This window comes from Parasteatoda tepidariorum, chromosome 7 (genome assembly GCF_982258835.1).
Source record: "Parasteatoda tepidariorum strain Cologne lab strain chromosome 7, Ptep-v5.0, whole genome shotgun sequence".
Taxonomy (NCBI): Eukaryota; Metazoa; Arthropoda; class Arachnida; order Araneae; family Theridiidae; genus Parasteatoda; species Parasteatoda tepidariorum.
The window spans coordinates 41,427,089-41,446,430 of record NC_141761.1 but is presented as its reverse complement, the minus strand read 5'-3'; the positions used below and the strand labels follow the sequence as shown (position 1 = coordinate 41,446,430).

Sequence of the window (19,342 nt, the reverse complement as noted above, 5' to 3'; positions counted from 1 at the left end):
TCGTTTAATAAATTAAAATTTTAAAGTTACGTACCAATTTTTATTCTTTTTTTACACTCAATCGAATAGAACAAATTACAAGCTGATTAAGGAGCATTTATTTTAAAGTTGTGAGTAATTTTATGTGAGGAAAATGTCTAGGAGAGAATGATTTGAAATAATACTTTTAAAATAAGCTGAGTATAATATCTCCTATATAACTTATAATACCGAGCAGAATAAAATTAATAGTTAGTTGTTACAAACACTTGTTTAAATATAAATACACATCCCATAGGGTGAAACTCAAAATAATGCATATTACTTTCAACAATAAATTTTTTTATTTGCAATTGATTTTACTCAATTCAGGATTAAAATTGCATACTATACTGACTTATTTCTAAAATATTTAATATTTCCGAAATTCGCACATTTTTGAAGTAGTGAACCATAAACAGCTGCATGAAAAAGCTCATAACCTTGAAACAAATTGTCATATAAACTTGAAATCGGATTTAATTTCATTCTGCCCAATATTCTAATAAGTAATAACAATCTGCTTAGTAAATAATTAACGTGGGTAAAATGCGAGAAAATAACATGTAATGAAAATAGCAGTTTCGTGATCAAACATAAAGAAGTGAGCTAGCACAGTTACTAGTTTTCAATTATCAAATATCTAGCAAACTATTGTTATCAACAATTACATAAATTCTGTAGTTTATTAGGAGAGATTACTTTTTCTTTTAGGTATAAATTCAGAACTATATCCTAGGGGAAGGCTGAGCAGTAGCTTGCTTGTCTCTTCTTCTGCGCCGCCGCGCATGTGCTATTTACAGCCTAGGTCATCTCAGTAATATCAGGGAACTGTGGATAAGCTCTGCAAATAAATATATATATATATATATATATATATATATATATATATATATATATATATATATATATATATATATATATATAAACTTTGCAACAAATATCCAAACGATAAGCATACAGCTATAGTAGAATTTCAAAGCAAAATTGCTATTTTAAAAATCTTTCAATTTTCAATGATTTATTTATAAGAGAAATTGTGAACATTTTTCTCAATTAATCAGCGTGCATACTGCTACGTTAAAACATATACATTTAAGCAAAATAAAAAGAATAGTTCTATTTGACTGAACTACAAACAATAAAATATACTGGGCATAACCTGCTGTAACGATTCACCAGTAATGTTACCTGAAACAGTGACGAGAAATATTTCGGTTATTCTCTCTTATTGCTAAGCCTACAACGATAGCCTCTAAGAATATCCTCCAACTCAAATTATTTAAGATCAGGACGCGTCGTTAAAACAAAAATAATAAAATTAAAGTTTCAAAATTGAAGCATATTTGATTAAAAGTAATAAAACTAAATTAATAAATGTCAAGCACACTTACCGAATTTCGAATAGACTTTCGATTCTCAACACACACGCCATTTGCCGGCTCGCATGGAACTCTGGGAAGTGAGTTAGTTAATATGAAGTGTACTTTAAGCAACCTTAAAACAAGCTTAGGTATAAATTAAACGACTTCAACTCCTCAATAAATACCTCACTCTCTTTAGTTGAAATAAGGTATATTTTTTATACCCCATAAATACCTCAATATCGTTAGTAGAAAAAAGGTATATTTTTTATACCTCGTAATTACCTCACTCTCGTTAGTTGAAATAAGGTTGATTTTTTTATACCTCATAAACACCTCTTTTGTTACAAGTGTAAGAAAAACAACCTCGTATACCTTAAAAATCATCTTATCAGTCTGGATGATTTGAAGTGAATTTAAAACAACCTCAAAATAAGCTTAGGTATAAATAAAATGACTTCATATACCTCAATAAATACCTTTTTATCGTTAGTTGAAATAAGGTAAAAATTTTTATACCTCAAAAATACCTCTTTTGTTACAAGTGTAAGAAAATAAACCTGGTATACCTTAAAAATCTCCTTATTAGTATGGTTGATTTGAAGTGAATTTTAAACAACCTCAAAACAAGCTGAAGTATATATAAATCAACCTCGTACACCTTAATTACAACCTTTACGAGGTATAATTTTTATTGCTGTTTTCTCTGCAACCTTAAATATACCTCAAATATACCTCAAAACAACCTTAATACCTCAAAAATACCTCAAATCAACCTTAAATATACCTTAAATTTTCATAAGGGAACTGTTCTTTCCATTCTATTTCAAGTAATCGAAGCCGGTCAAGTATCAATTCTCTTAAGTGACACATTCTAAATTCTTTCACAAAGATTTAAATTATTTAACTAAATATTTCTTACCTAACCCAAAGACAACATAAACTATCATATCGTGTAGAGCATAAACTAATTATACATCGAAGTTGCCAAGCACACAAAACCAAAATATATCACAGTTACAATAAAATACATAAACAAATAATACATATAGGTTAAGTAAAAAACCTAGACCAGAAAGAATTACATTTTAATAAATTCGATGTGAGATGCGTCGTTGTAATTGATTAACTTCACGTTAATCAGTATTCTAACTTGTGTGGAGAAACTTAGCTCGACTTTAACACGCCATCTTGTTTTTAAAAAATCAGCTGGCACTGGGATCATACGTCAAGTGTCTGCGTATGAGTGATCGTCTTCTTCTCGGGCTGCAAGTACCCAATCGAAATATTTTTTTTTGTACTTAAACTTACTTTAAAATTTATATTATTTCTTTTTAACTATAATAAATTAAAAATTGATATAAATTTAATTATTTAATAAATAATAATACAACTCAATACCTTTGTGCTCATATTATTTTTTGCTGTTAGGTTTAAACAGTAAAAAATTATTTTTTGGTGGTTTCAGATTTTCAAGCAGAACTTTAATTTATCTACTTATTTATGAGTTACAAGTAAAATATTTTGTTTAATACTCATAATATACTTTAATTTTGTTTTGTTTTTGGATTTTTTTTTTCAGAATATTATTGTGAATGAGTGGCTCCCCGCATTCTTGGGTGAAAAACTTCCGGAATATAGACGTTTGTTTTCTATTTTTTAATATTATTCTAACATTGTATATAGAGAGTAAAGTGATTCTTAAGAAAAAAACATTTAAACATTTATTTCAGGATATGATCCTAGTATTGATCCCAGCATTTCGAATGTTTTTCAATCAGCTGCAATGAGATTTGGCCATACCATGGTTCCCCGAGGTGTTTACAGAAGGTTTTTTTTCCTTTATTCTCAATTATATTTATGTCACAAACATGAATTTTAAAATTATAGTTCGTTTTAGAAAGCTAAGACATCCACTTAATCTGAGAAGGAGAGGTCGACTTGGGCGCTTTCGGGCGATCAAATTTAAGCCTATTTTGATAAAGATGGCTTGTGATAAAGATAAGCCTATTTTGATCAAATTTAAGCCTATTTTGATAAAGATGGCTTGTGATAAAGATAAGCCGATTTTGATCAAATTTAAGCCTATTTTGATAAAGATGGCTTGTGATAAAGATAAGCCTATTTTGATCAAATTTAAGCCTATTTTGAAAAACATTCCTGACGTGAGCAACATCGTGCGAAATATTTTACGAAACTAAAATGAACTTAAAAAATGTGTTTGTTACTAGAAATATATACAATGCTTTGCGTTCTTATTTAAAGTATGAAATATAAGAATCGCAGGGGAAAAAAAGGCACATTTTTTTTCGCGCTATTTCTAAAAATAATAATTAATGGATGATCGAAGAAAAAGAAAAATTTTGTTATTTAATAAATTAACTAATATTAATAATTAACTGTTATTCAATAAATCAATTAATTAACTAAAATTCAATAAATTAACAATTCACTTTTTTAAAACGCACATTAAACTGTTTTATTATGTTATTTATTAATAGTATATGATTACAAAATTACTAGTGTAGGGTTTGCCTTATAAATACTCCAGTACGCATCCATACCTTTGCCATGAAAAATACTCCAGTATAATGAATAAAAGGTGATGTCCCTTTACCTTAAAATACATTAATGTAGAAAATACCGGATGAATGCCTATGCCAAAATAAAATTCCTGTCTATAGAATAAGAAGCAATGGCCGTTTATCTTAAAACACATCGATGTAGAGAATACCGGATAATGCCTTAAACTTAAAAATAATTCTATCTATGGAATAAAGGGCAATGGCTCTTTGCCTTGCCAAGTGTGTCATGGGCAATGGCCCACGCATCCCAACCGGGTTACAGCTTTATTGTTAATGCAGATATAGCTTTATTATTCATAAAGATGTAATTAATAAACATCTTTATTATTAATAATGCATGGTGATAATTTAAAATTCATGTCTTTCTTATTCAAGAAAACAAAATAAAATATAAACCTACTTGTAGTATCAAAGAATTATTTACTGATACTAATGAATCATTATCATACTAATTTAAAGTAGGAAATAATCGTATTTCATACCCTGCATTGGCATTGTGAAAAACGCTTATTCACTTTATGATTTGTCGGTCAATTATGTCACGTGGATTATGGAAAAAAGAAATATACAATAAAAATCTTTCATTTATCGGCTAATAGATGGCGCGTTTCATACTAAGTTGTTAAGAGCGGTTTAAAAAGCCAATAGTCACTGTAGAACCATCTTTCTGTACCATGCTATTACAGAAAAACTGTAAAAGGGGATTGCAAATTGCGGAAAGTCTTTGCTGGAAGACGAAGGAAGTGGTTTTAACTTACATACAAAACTGAATTGACAACAAGCATTGCTGCAATAGGTTGAGAAATCCTTCGTGTTACTGTTAAACTCGCAGTGACGCATTTTGAATATCTTTTTAACGAAAATGCCCATTAAACATTTACTATGATTATATATTATTTACTAAGATTAGGATTATTTACTTAGATTTGGTATGTGAGGTTTTGAGTCTCTCCAGTTGATGTGTTTTTTTATTATTATACTATACTTGTCATTTTCATCTAGTGGTCGAACTTTGAACTAATTTTATTTTATATTTCTTTTACCCGTAGTCCATGAACCTCTCATACCAAATACCATAGACATTCATCAACCAGAACAGACTGTGTTGATCTAAATTAAATTACTTTAGCTATGACCTCTCTTAATACTATAATACTTAATACCTCTAAGTTGTATTATAAAAATTGTAAATCAAATTGAATTTTTACTTCAAAATTTTGTAATTTTTCTTTTATTTATTTATTTATTTCAGATCCAACACCGACAAGTGTGAAAACTCAGTTATTCGTTTGTGTGAAAGTTTCTACGATGCCAAGGTAATTAAAAACTTAACTAAAAATATATATTAAATTAATATTTGAAGAAATATCCGATTAAATATTCAAGGTAATTAACTTTTCTCTTTCATTTTAAAGTGTCTTCGCTTCTTCATAAAAATAGTTTGTACATTAAAGAAGGGAAATCGTATAAAGAAAAAGATAATCAAAAATTGTTAGATTTAAAATTAGTATGAAAGTTATGACACTATAAAAAAGAAAGTACGTGCACACATGAATATTTGAGTTAATGTTCGTCCATGTATTCAATCATGTTCGCCCATCTATTTTCCTAAACAAAATATAGTTCCTGTTTAGGTATAGAAACTCTTGATTTTGGATTGTTTAGATTTTGAAACAGAAAAAGCGCTTTTTAAACTTATTTTATTGCTCCTTTTCAGGCAGGAAAGTGATACTACTATCATTTTGACGTACGGAAAAAGAATATATATATATATATATATATATATATATATATATATATATATATATATATATATATATATATATATATATATATATATATATATATATATATATATACACTGGTTATCATAAATTAAGGAAAAATCACAAAAATAGCGATAACTCTTTCAAAAGTAAGCCAAACCGTGCAAAATTTGCATATGTTGTCCACTAAGAGTAGCTGAGTAAAATTGCAATATGCAAATTAGTGGCGCTGCACTCGGCTTACGTCATCTGCCTGGAGCATAAAAGTCCAAGTTTGAGAGAAAGCACACAAATTTTACTGTGATTGCGACATTGAAAATCTGAGATAGCCAATTCGTAATAATGACCTCTAGGCATCATTTGCCTGAAGAACTACGATGGAGAGCCATCGGGAGACTAGAGGCAGGGCAGAGTCAATCAGAAGTGGCCAGATGGCTAAATGTGAGTCCATCTGTGGTTCATAGACTTTGGAGGCAATTTCAAACCACAGATTCGGCATCTAGGAGGTTCAGTCAAGGACGGCCAACTGTTACGACCAGTGCCGATGACCGATATTTGACATTAAGTGCACGCAGGAATAGAACCGCTACTCCGACACATCTTAGATCCTCTCTTGCTGCAGCCACCGGAAGGTTGGTGTCAACGTCAACTGTGCGCAGAAGGCTCCACGAAGGTGGTCTGTATGCGAGACGACCAGCCATTTGCGTGCCGCTCACATCACGCCATAGGAGAGACCGTTTGCAGTGGGCCCGACAACATGTCCACTGGACGTCAGATCAATGGAGGCCTGTTCTCTTTACGGATGAGTCCAGGTTTAGTCTAGAAAGTGACAGTAGACGTTATTTGATATGGAGAGAACCTGGGACCCGTTATCATCCATCAAACATCCGTGAAAGAGATGCATACGGAAGAGGCAGTGTCTGTGTTTGGGGAGGCATATCCTTAGGAGGGCGCACATACCTCCATGTCTTTCCAAGGGGAACCGTGAATGCTCAGGTTTATCGAGACAACATCCTTGATGCTTATGTGCGCCCATATGCCGGGGCAATTGGTGATTGCTTCCTGTTACAGGACGATAATGCAAGACCACACAGAGCTCGCATTGTTGATGATTATCTTCAACAGGAAACAATTACTCGCATGGAGTGGCCAGCTCGATCCCCGGACTTGAATCCTATCGAGCACGTTTGGGATGCTCTAGGGAGGCGTGTATCTGCCATCAATCCGCCCCCTCAGACCCTTGCCACGCTTGCAACTGCTTTACAAGAGCAATGGCTCTCACTTCCTATTGAACTGATAGACCGCATAATTGAAAGCATCACACATCGCTGTTTGTGCTGTATTGCTTCTAGAGGCAATCATATTCCATATTAAAGGTACTTTTTCTATTGCAAACCGATACTTCCAATTTGTTTATTTTATACATGTGCTAATTTCTATACTACTATTAATGTCTGATAATTTCTTTTTATGTTGTTTAATACCTTACTATGTGTTGTATATTGTGGGTAAGTTTCATAAAATTCCATGTGTAATTTCTTGAGTTATCGCGATTTTTGTGAATTTTCCTTAATTTATGATAACCAGTGTATATATATATATATATTAACACAATTTCCTTATTTATTAAGTAAAACACTACCGTAGAAACCCTTTTTAAGCAATCGAGGATCATGGAGGTTAAGACTCTAGAATCTACAAGATTCAATCTGATTTGAACAATGATCCCCAGGGAACTCCTGACTGGATTAAGTATTTTATTTTATTTTATAGCTGTCCTTGAACAGCCATCCCAATTTTATGGGTTTACGACTACTAATGTTCAACTCCATAGCCTTGTAATTTTGAACCCAATCTAGAGGAAAAGGGAACGCCTGGATCGAGTATTGGGAGAAATTTTGCCTTCGTGGAGGACTTTTTGATGGAACTAACTCGCATTTGTGTTACACGGAGAGGAAAACCTCCCACAATTAGCGTGAGGGCGAGGAGACTCTAACCCCTGATCCGTCAACCACTGAGGATATTTCACGTCAGCACTGTGGTTGGAGCGAGCCGGGTGCGGAATTCGAATCAACCAGCCATTACCGGGATTCGAACCCGGTTCATCTCATTGAGAAGCAAGCGCTCTATCACCTGAGCTAATACGGCTGTCTTTTTTAATTTATTTTTATTTTTATAATCGTTGTTGAGCAGCCGACCCAATTTTGGATTTACGACAACTAATGCTCAACTCGGTAGCCTTGTAATTTTGAACCCACTCCAGAAAAGGAATCTCCTGGACCAGTACCCCATAGAGGTTTAATTTGTTATGAGAACATGGAGAACTTTGTGACCCAACAGATTTAACGTGCACCAGTCACCATTTACTACACGGAGAGCTTTCGACCGGCGGGGATCGAACCCACGACCTCTTGGACGCGGGCCTAGTGCCCTATCTACCAGGCTATCCCGGTATTTTGAATTTATTGTAAAGATGCATATTATTGACGTTTGCACATATTATAAAAATAAAAATAAAAAAACACTTTTTTTTTTTACTTCATAGGAAATTGTTTATAGAAGTGGCATTGAAAATCTAATACTTGGGATGACTTTTCAAGCTGCAGAAAAAGAAGATACCTCTGTGGTTGATGATTTGAGAAGTATGTTTTATGACTAAAATGTTTTATTATATTATCATAAACAATTTATGAATCTTTAAACTTCTTTTTATAATCATTTAAAAATCCGAAAGAACAACAAAAGTTTGCTTGCAGTGAGCAAAAAAATATTGTTAAAATATAGCCGAATTTTTAAAAAATATTCTAAATACAATCATAATGTATCAGGAAAATTAAACCCAATAGTTCGGGAAGTGAATTTTTTGAGATTTTTCAGTAAAATATTTCTTTACTTTATGATATTTTAGAAAAATGACTTCAATTGTTCACATGTGCCCCTATTGGGGGCACATGTGAACATGCCTGGGGCACAGATGAACAAAATTAAAAACACAAAGCAATCATCATATTTCAAAGAAAAAAATCTTTAATATAACAGATATAGATGCGTATTATACTGAAGGGGTTGTAGCTTACCATGTGAATTTAAATTGTACAACAGTACTGTCAACGGGAAAATAATTTTTCAGCTGTACAATAATTTTTCCGCTGTTGGGTTTTTCGCAACTTCATGTTCCTCAGGAGTTGTAATGGGCCTTTTTCTTTCTTCTCTAATACTCCTTCATGCTTTTTTTTTTTTTAATCATTTTTTCATTTTTTTCATTTGTAGCTTTAGCAATTCTATCTCTCCCAGGTGTATCAGTTAATATACGTAATGCGCGATCAACCATTTAATTTTTTAAAAAAATTTTAAAGAAAAAATAATAAATTAATTATGGAAAACTAAATAATATGAATTTTAAATGCATACATATTTTTTAAACTTATAATATCATGAGGATAATAATCTTAATCTTAATACTATGTAGGGGCACATGTGAACTGTTCACATCTGCCCCAGATGTTTTGTTCACAAGTGCCCCATCATCCTTCTTAAACCTAACTTGAAAAATCAAGAATTTTTAATTGAGTAAAAAAAATAAATTATTGTCATAAACTAACCTGAATGTTCACATAATGGTCTGCAATAGTTAATTTTAGTTCATGAGTTGATTTATACTATGCTTTCACTTGAAGAAGCGAGTGATTATAATATAAACAACACCAGCTGGTACAAAGAAATTGTCAGAATGGAACAACAAAATGTCTCATTGTTCTGAAAGTTTTGCAGAGAGGTAGGACTAATACTGCCATCAATTGAAAATAATTCAAGATTCTTTATTTCAGATCATATTGGTAAAACATACCATGTTCACATGTGCCCCCCTCTCCCCTACATTGTTCTATAGCTGATCAATTTGACTAATTGCCAAAAATTTGTGATCTGTAAAACTCCGAAAGGAATAACGTTAAATTTATTTGTATTCGATATAATGTTAAACTGTATTTTCTTTTCCTGACTTGAACAGAAAGAAGTTTTTTATTTGAGTCGATGGAGTATTTTGCGTACGGTCTACATTTTTTTAAAAATTATAAAAGATTATTTTTTAGATATCCAAAATTAAATCGTATTAATTTTGATATCGTATCAAAAAAGCATCTAGAAAAGTGAGTGAGCCTTGCCTCTTTGTGGGCATATAGGACATGAGGAAATATATATATTATATAATAAATATTTCCTTAAACTGAAATATATAGAGAGAGCCCTTAGCAATCCGCTAGTCAAAAAATGCGCCACAAATCGCTAAAAATTTGGAACCACTTATCTAGAACATAATGCTTTATAATTGGAAGCAATTAACAATTTTATTGTGATTGACTAGGTTATTTACATGGTCCACCGGAATTTACACGTCGAGATCTAATTGCTCTTAATATTCAACGTGGTCGAGATCATGGTCTGCCTGGTTATGGATTTGCTAGAAAAATGCTTCTTCCGCAAGAAAATATAACAGAATTTAGTTTTGAAACAATGGCCAATCTAAGCTATCCTGAGTATGAACAGGTACGCATGGTTAAGTAAAGTAATCTTAATGTGTATAATGATTTTTTATATAATATATGATGATGAATTTAACCAATCTCGTGAGATGTTGAATAATGCTTTTAAGATTAATACAAAAATGATTGAATTATTTAAAAATTTGTATTCCTTATAATTCGAAATCTTTTCGACTGTTAAATAAAATAATAAATACTTATTAGAAATTGTTTTTTGTAATGAATTTTTTTTTCTGGTTGAACGGATTTTAATGTGCAAAAAGCTTTCGCTTTTCTTAAAAAGTACACGAAACAGGCCGAAATACACAAAAAGAAAATATAATTTTAAGAGGTCCACATTTTTTACCGTTCTCCTGCTTAAACTTGCGGGCAATTTTTTTGAGATTGCGGCTAACTCCAATATTTTATGAGTGTAAAAATGCAAGGGTATTTTTTCAGAGAAAGTACTTTTTGTGTCTGATTTCGTAACTTAGAATATCGTCAGCACTGAAAATTAATATATTTTATGTTAAGCTCTCGAATAATTAAGATTGTGTCCTAGTTCTAGAAAATCTTGTCATTAGATCAATTTTCAATCAATTATTGTGTTCACTTTTATATTCTGTGCACTGGACACACTAATATTTACGATTGAAAAAAATATTTCTAGGGAGCTTAGGTGGAACAATGCGTAAAAATATTACACATTCAGCAACAAATTCTTTAACTGAGAAACTAATCGAACATTTTTTACTGTCACAGTTAGCGATTAACAACACACAACCACTTTAATGAATGTACAAATTAAACTTATGGCTCTGGTTATCATGTGAATTTAAAAGGGAACTTGGTTAAATCTCAAGTGTTCTATAATTGATCAACGGATGCAAATTTAAAAAAGAAAAAAGCTATTTATAATTTTCAAAACAAATTCAGATGAGAAATTTTTAGTCGAAGCAAACGTCACAAAATGATCGGAATAAAAAAGAATTCAGTCTCGTGAGACTTTTTAATCCAAAATATTAGTTTTAAAGTTTCTCTAAATAAGTTAAATGGGCCGGGATATCCTGGTTGGCAGGATACTGGACTCACGCTCGTAAGAACGGGAGTTCGAATCCAGCAGGCCGAAGCCTCCCCGTGTAGTAAATGGTGGCTGGTGCACGTTAAATTTGTCGGATCACAAAATCTCAATAAAAAATTAAATTAAAATATTACATAAAGCACAAAAGTGTACTATATTTAATCAGAAATTTGCTTCTATTTTCTTAAAGCTTATAAGAGCTGAATGAACATAAGCTAAAGAGTATTTATAAATTTTAATAATTATATTTTACAGAGTTTTTAAATGAGCTTTTATGGTACATTATTTTCAAAGTGACACGACAAGGTTTGTTAAACATTCTGCCTATACTTCATATTTTAAATTAGCTAAAGTAAATTAATAAGTCAAAATAAATAGGTCAAATGAACAAAAATAACCCTTAGGAAAATTTGCCATAGAGAAGCCTATGGTAATCTATGGCAACCTATGGCTACCATAGAAATTTGTATGGCCGGATGCCATACGCCTATGGTTACCATAGAGATTTGTATGGCACAACCCCATAAGCCTATGGCTACCATAGAAATTTATATGGCAAGATACCATACGCCTATGGTTACCATAGAGATTTGTATGGCAAAACCCCAAAAGCCTATGGCTACCATAAAGATTTGTATGGCAGTATACCATAGACCAATGGTAACCATAAGGATTTGTATGGCACGTCACCATTGGGCTATGGCAACCACAGAAATTCGTATGGCAGTATACCATAGGCCAATGGTAACCTTAAAGATTTGTATGGCAGTATAACATAGAGATAATATAGTAATAAGAACTACACAAGCAGCATCTCTATTCAGAGCTCCAAAAAATCGCTAATAAAAGCGTTAAATATCTATTTGTTCCACCCAATTCTTAATAAAAACAGCATGTAACACCCCAAGGCATTCCTGGTGAGTCTTTCCCGGCCTCTGGGAGGCCCCTTTTTCCGTTTTCAAGTTATAGATTTTCGATGTTCCTTTGATTTAGGCTTAGAGTGTCATATCGCCATTTTAACATGTCATCCACTGCAAGTGGTAATCATTGCTATCTTTGGCTTAAATTTTCATTAACTTATCGACTCTTTTCAAATTTAAAGCATTTCATTTCAATCCTTCATGCGATTCTCTATTCAAATATATTAACTTTTTATTTTCCAGTGGTCTGGTACTCTAATTATCAGTATCTTTAAATTTTTTGACGCTCCTAGGTATAGGCTATCGCTATGTTAAAATTAGTATTTTGTAAACTCTGACTTTGGACACTCAAATTTTTATCTTAGCGTTTTTATTTCTATCTAAATTTCTTATATGTTGTTCCCCCAAATGTTTTCAATTGTCCGCCACCCTGTTTTTAATTTTTCATCCATCCTTTGACTTTATATTAAATTTCAAAGAGACATCACTTTCCCATGTTAATTGGTGTTCTATTCCCCATAACAAATTGTAAACAATTTCTATGATCGCAAACACAGTTAAGTGCTTTAAATCACACCATATTCATAATTCTTTAATCAATTAAATTTATAATCGACATTATTCATTTAATAGCTTTTCCTATTCCATGCTGTTTTTAAGTTAATACCAGAGTCATTGTTTACAAACCTTTATTAAATTGATTCGATCATACATTTGTTGTCTTAGTTCATTTTTATTTCTTTTTACATAGATTAGGGCCATTTTATTTATCTTTAAGTGTTTTTTTTTAATTATGTATCATTATATTATTGTCAAAATTGTCTCCGAGTGCTTTATTTTGTTTTTTCTTTGCATTTTTACAATGTTTTTTCTCAAATAACAAAGCTCAAGTTAGATTTACATACTCATATATAGCTTAAGGTCATTTAGCAATATTTTGCATCAGCCTACCAGAAGGTTTTGGATATTACCAACCAATGGAATACCCAGGTCAACTCATCAACAGTAGTACTTATTTATACTTCGGTTTGTTTACTCTCACCATTTTTAAGCACTTAGAAATTGTTTGTTAACATAGCGATGGCCTATCCTCCCTTTATTAGTACATTTATTGATATAACTTTTACCGGCCTAGTACCAGTTGTTATCTACTGTTGCATCTTATCTTTTTAGCACTAAATTTGATATATAGTTAACTGTCTTAAATTATCACATATGTTTCTAGTTAAATTTTCATTAGGCAACTTTTAGTACTTGTATGCCATCGCCAGTGTATCCATTAATGACTGATCATTCTGCTTCAACCAATTAAGTTTCCTCACTCTGCCTAGAGCCGCCTTCATTGTTTCCTGCATTCTATCAGGTTTTCAGCACATCTAATACGCATGTATCCTCCCACACCTCCTTTCTTTGGCGGTGACATAGCTTATCAATGGAGCATCGGTTCTCAATTAACTTCTATTCTGGGTTTTCTCAGGGGCCAGGCTTTGACTCACCATTGCCACTCTTTTTAATTTGTATTTTTACATTAACTAACGTTCTTAAAGAGCTCCATTTACCCTTTCTGCTTACATATTGACTACCTTCTTTCATGACTAATTCACAAGTTACAGATAATTTTCAAAATCCTGCAAGGTCAGCAAGATCCCAACGCAGAGTTACACAAAACTTTCAAAGAGTTGACAATAATATTTCACTCACGGAAACTCCTTCCAGATCAAAAAATTCTCATCGAAAAGATAATAAAACCATACAAGATCCTGATTCTAATACATCACCTTCAGTAATCGTTGATCTCACTTCTGTCTATGAACATACTTCTCCGGTAACCAACGACTGCATCATCAGTGATACTCCAACTTCTACCAACAAAAATACCTCCATCATGTCACAGACTAAAGCGGATATAGAACGCATTCTTCATATAATAGAGAAAAACATCAACTACAGCAATCATAAGAAAATATTCCTTCCGCAAGAACCACGATCTGCTTGTATCCACGCAATTCAACAAATAAGGAAGATAACTTCGGAACAAGAAACTCATGACTTGATAAATTCTAGAAACTCCCAAACATCTTTGGACAAGAAAATTGACTGTATGCGAATAAAACTTGATGACTTTCCATTAAATGTTCACTCCTCAAACCCACTGAATCAAATTGAAGAGAATCTAAAGACCATCAACGCAAGACTCGAAAAATTAGAAAATACCACCTCTATCAATGTTGATGTTCCACGAGTAATAATACCACCAAAACCAATAATAGTAAAACCACAAGAAGACTGCTCCACAACTGATATTGTGGAAAGGCTGATTCAGGAAGAACCTAAACTGCCCGCGAAAAATGTCTATAGATGCAGCAAGATACTAGAACTAAAGTTTCATAACAATCAACATAAGGAAACGGTCCTCTCAACCTTGCAAAAGACAGGTATCCAATATCACGACAAAGACGTAAAGTTGTTCTCTCTAATTCTTCTTAACACACCTGTCACATTCACAGAAACTGAGATTATTAACTTGATTAAAATCAATGGCAATTTCAACCCTGCCTATGATATCATCAAACTGACCAAAGAAATCCCACATAAAAGAGATAATTCTAAGAGACACGTCATCATAAGAGTCAACAGAAAACTCTCCATCAAGCTTTTGAATCTTAATTATTTCTACGCTGGTCTACAACGTTGCACAATTAAAAAAAGACTGGTTTTATTAAGGTGCAGAAAATGCCAGACAATAGGTCATCACCAAAACACATGTATTGAGTCATACTGTTATTGTGAGAAGTGCGGATACAAAGGTCATAGTATCGAAAATTGCACAGAAAAAGAAGAATTCTGCATAAACTGTCACTCATCCAACCAAGACTCCAATTTAAATCTGGACTGTAATCACAGAGCCTCCTCACCTTCCTGTCCAACTTACTTGCACGATCTAAAGGAGCTACGTCAATCCAATCAAGTCTATACACATCCCTACTAAAAAGACATACATTTATATATATATTTGTTTATTAAGATTTCTCTATATCTAGTAATACTTTCATCTCTATTAGTCTTTTTTAACGCTATATTTTTTTTCCCTTTCTTTCTTATTAATTTATTTTATTCATTTCTTTTTACTAATTTCGCATTTCACATGTATATTTTTTTTGGTCTTATTTCTTCTTAAATTCCACACATTCAGTAAAAAAAAATATATATATACATATTTTTTTTAAATATCATGTTATGTAGGCTGGAGTGGAGCTGGATTAGTGGCCAAGTCTTGGGCTATATGGTTAAGGGTTTTTCATAACCTAGGTACATGCCCAGGGCTTGGAGGAAAGAAAAAAAAAAGTATAACATAGAGAAAAGCTGATCTAGATCTCCACCAACGAAACAACAACTTCTATGGAGTCCTCAAAAACATCTTCTAAAAGAAATAAATATCCATTATTTCACCCCGAAGTTAATTAAATTCAACATGTAATCCCGCAACGCATTCCTGGTGAGTCTTTTCCGGCATCCGGGTGGCCAATTTTCCTATTTTTGAGTGTTTGAAATCCAATGTTCCATTCTTTTAGGCTTAGAGTATCAGAGCGCCATGTTAACGCGTCATCCACTTCAAGTGGAATCTTTCGCTAAATTTGGCGATTTATTTTAATATTTTTTCAATCTCATTCTTGGTCAAAAACATTTTATTGCAAACGCCTATGCGATTATTTTTCTGAATTTATTAAGTTTTTAATTTCCGACAGTCTGGTACTTTTATTATCTGAATCTTTTTAAAATATGGTATAAGTTTGGTATAGGTTTTCGCTATGTTAAATTTTGCCATTTGTTGACTTTGCACACTTTAATTAATATCTTGCTGTTTATATTTTTATCTAAATTTTTTATATTTCTTTCCCCCAACTGTTTCTGATTAAACGACATCTTTTTTTTATTTTATCCTCTCCCTCTGATTTTATATAAATTTTTAAAGTCACATCACTTTTCCATTATTAATGGTGTTCTATTCCCCACAGCAATTTGTAAACTATCTTCATGATGAAAAACGCGGTTAAGTAATTATGATCAAGCCAGATCATCATTTCTTTAATAATTAAAATTTTTGAATTCTCTTAACTTGTTCGGTGATAATTTCATTTTATTGCTGTCATATATCAATATCAAAGTCAGTGTTTACATTCTCATTAGTTTGTGATTTTAATTCCACTTAGGTTCTTGCAATCCTTTTTTACATTATCTTACATACGTTAGGGTTTTATATTTTTATTTCGTGTTTAATTTTTGCTTGCCATTAAATTGTTTTTATCATGTCTCTGTGTTTTACTATCTTACAACTAATATTTCTTAACTATATTATAACATATATTTGTACAATGTTCTGTTACATATTTATACATAGCTTAGGGTCATCACTTAACTAGATTTGCTGGATTACTGGTTGACAATTATTTTGTCTCAATATTATCAACGGGACAGTCCCTGGCCATATCATCTGCTGCTGTTACCAAAAATGCTTTTAACAATTTAATCGTTCCTTAAGCTTACAACTTTTCGTCATAGCAATGCCCTATACCCAATGAATTTTTATTTACTATCCCTGACCAAGTGTAAATAGCAATTATTAATTTTACCAATTTTAATCATGTCTTAAACATGTTTTGTATTTACCAATGTCTCTATATTGCGTTCTCTTTTCTAACTGTGCTTAGCACAACTCAACATAAATTTTCTGAGTTTCATATCCCTCACTAGTAGGGGATCAACTAATTTAGCCTGTTTTCTATTCTTAGCTTTTCATTGTCTAATACCATCTTTTTTATAGATAAAATTTTGTTCTCATGCCACCACTGGTAGCACCGTTACATACTTTTGTCCCGTTTGGTCTATTTTAAACTAATTTCGCTTCGACCACCGGTCCCACTTTTTATCTTTTGAGTTTTCATAGTATTTTATTGTTTTAGTAGTCTGTTTAATTTTTAGCTTAGTATCACATATCGAAATTTAAAAAAATTTCATACTCGCTCCGACCATCGGACCATTATTTAAATTTGCTTTCTTTTAGGTTCCTCTAATATCTGACTCTTATCTAACTAATTATGATACCAATCAATCAAATTAACGTTTTTTATACTCGCTCCGACCTCCAGACTCACTTTCTATTTTCTTGTTTTTTACAGTTTTAACAAATATTGGTTGCCTGTACTCAATATATTTTGTTCCTAATCAACATAACCAATACTTTCCCCACTCGCTCCGACGGCCGGACCCATTTTCTAACGGTTAGTACTAACCATTTAAAATTTATTTGAATAAGAACAGCATTCAGAAAGGATTCTGCAAGTGAAACAAGAGAAGTTTATCAAAGAAATTTTAAAAAAAAGCTTTCTTGATATATATTTATTCTACAATTATTAAGTTTTGCATTTTTAATATCCATTGCGAATGATTCTTGTAAGTAACTATTTTTTGATGTATGATAAAATATCAACGAGAAATGTTGCCATAGCTGTATGGCAAAGGTGTACCATAGCCTATGGAAAAATATTTCGTCATAAGCTGTAGCACATCTAAGTTTCATGGCAAAAATTTGCCATATAAAAAATGCCATAGGATATTCCTATGGGGTTTTGCCTATGGTAAAATTTTGCCATACACTTTTGCCATATACGTATGGCAAAATTTTGCCATATAAAAAAATGCCATAGGATATTCCTATGGGGTTTTGCCTATGGCAAAATTTTGCCATATACGTATGGCAAATTTTTGCCATATAAAAAATGCCATAGGATATTCCTATGAGGTTTTGCCTATGGCAAAATTTTGCCATACATATATGGCAAAAATTACAAACGTTACAGAATTAAAAAAAACGTTATAGAAACGTTACAGAATTATTAATAACAAAAGATCAATACGAATTTATTGATTATTTACTTATTTTCCTATTATTTGCATCACGTTTGAAGAATGTTACAGAATTAATAACAAAAGATCAATTCTAATTTATTGATTATTTACTTACTTTCCTTTTTTTTTTGCATCACGTTTGAAGAACTTTACAGAATTATTAATAACAAAAGATCAATACTAATTTATTGATTATTTACTTATTTTCCTTTTTTTTGCATCACGTTTGAAGAACATTACAGAATTATTAATAACAAAAGATCAATACTAATTTATTGATTATTTACTTATTTTCCTTTTTATTGCATCACATTTGAAGAACAATAAATAAAATGAAAATATTTGCTTTTCCCTCATTGAAGCATTCAAAGACCGAAAAAAGTTAGTAAAAGTATACTAGCTGGAAACTTTTCAGGCTACTGTAATTTGTAAAGAAATGTGTGTTAATATTACTATTTTACTTATTGTTATCTTTTTCCTTACCTTTTATGCCATTCTAAATTCTCCGCATTGAATGAAATAAATGCATTTATCTGCTTCTGTTAAAATATTCTAAGACAAATTACTATTTTATATTTTACTATAATTTGTTTTTTTTTTCAGCTTATATTGAAAGTTCTTCCAAAATATTATACGTCAATGGATGAAGTGGATATATTTTTAGGTGGACTTTTAGAAACAAAAAATGGAATGGGGCCAGTATTTAAAGAAGTTATCCGTGAACAATTTATACGTATTAGAAATGGTGATCGGTTTTGGTTTCAAAATAAGGAGAATGAGTTAGTATAGCTTTCTAACATATGCATAAGTATTTTTAAATTTTAAATTACCTAGTAAAAGAACTCAAGTGAGATCCTTGCCACACAATTTGTTTGTAACTTTTGGTGCAAAATAAGGACCGCGGTGCACGCTATGAATTAGAAGAATTCTAGTTACAGCTGCTGTAGTGTGTGTTCTGAAATCGCTGCCTTTATATAGATTCTAAGCTTTCTAACATATAAGTATTTTTAAATTTTAAATTACCTAGTAAAGGAACTCAAACGAGATCCTTGCCACACAATTTGTTTGTAACTTTTGGTGCAAAATAAGGACCGCTGTGCACGCCATGAATTAGAAGAATTCTAGTTACAGCTGCTATAGTGTGTGTTCTGAAATCGCTGCCTTTATATATATTCTAAGCT

At 31.7% G+C, this 19,342-nt stretch overlaps 1 protein-coding gene across 2 annotated transcripts in view; it reads left to right on the top strand.

Moving 5' to 3' along the window:
- Positions 1-19,342, top strand: part of LOC107445505 (dual oxidase 2) — a 161,058-nt gene that overhangs the window by 107,311 nt on the left and 34,405 nt on the right. For both annotated transcript variants that reach the window (XM_087168640.1, XM_087168639.1), the window contains 6 exons: positions 2,965-3,025; positions 3,116-3,212; positions 5,220-5,283; positions 8,279-8,375; positions 10,097-10,278; positions 18,765-18,940. In XM_087168640.1, coding sequence (XP_087024766.1) covers positions 2,965-3,025; positions 3,116-3,212; positions 5,220-5,283; positions 8,279-8,375; positions 10,097-10,278; positions 18,765-18,940 — 677 coding nt within the window. The remainder of the gene's footprint in view (positions 1-2,964; positions 3,026-3,115; positions 3,213-5,219; positions 5,284-8,278; positions 8,376-10,096; positions 10,279-18,764; positions 18,941-19,342) is intronic.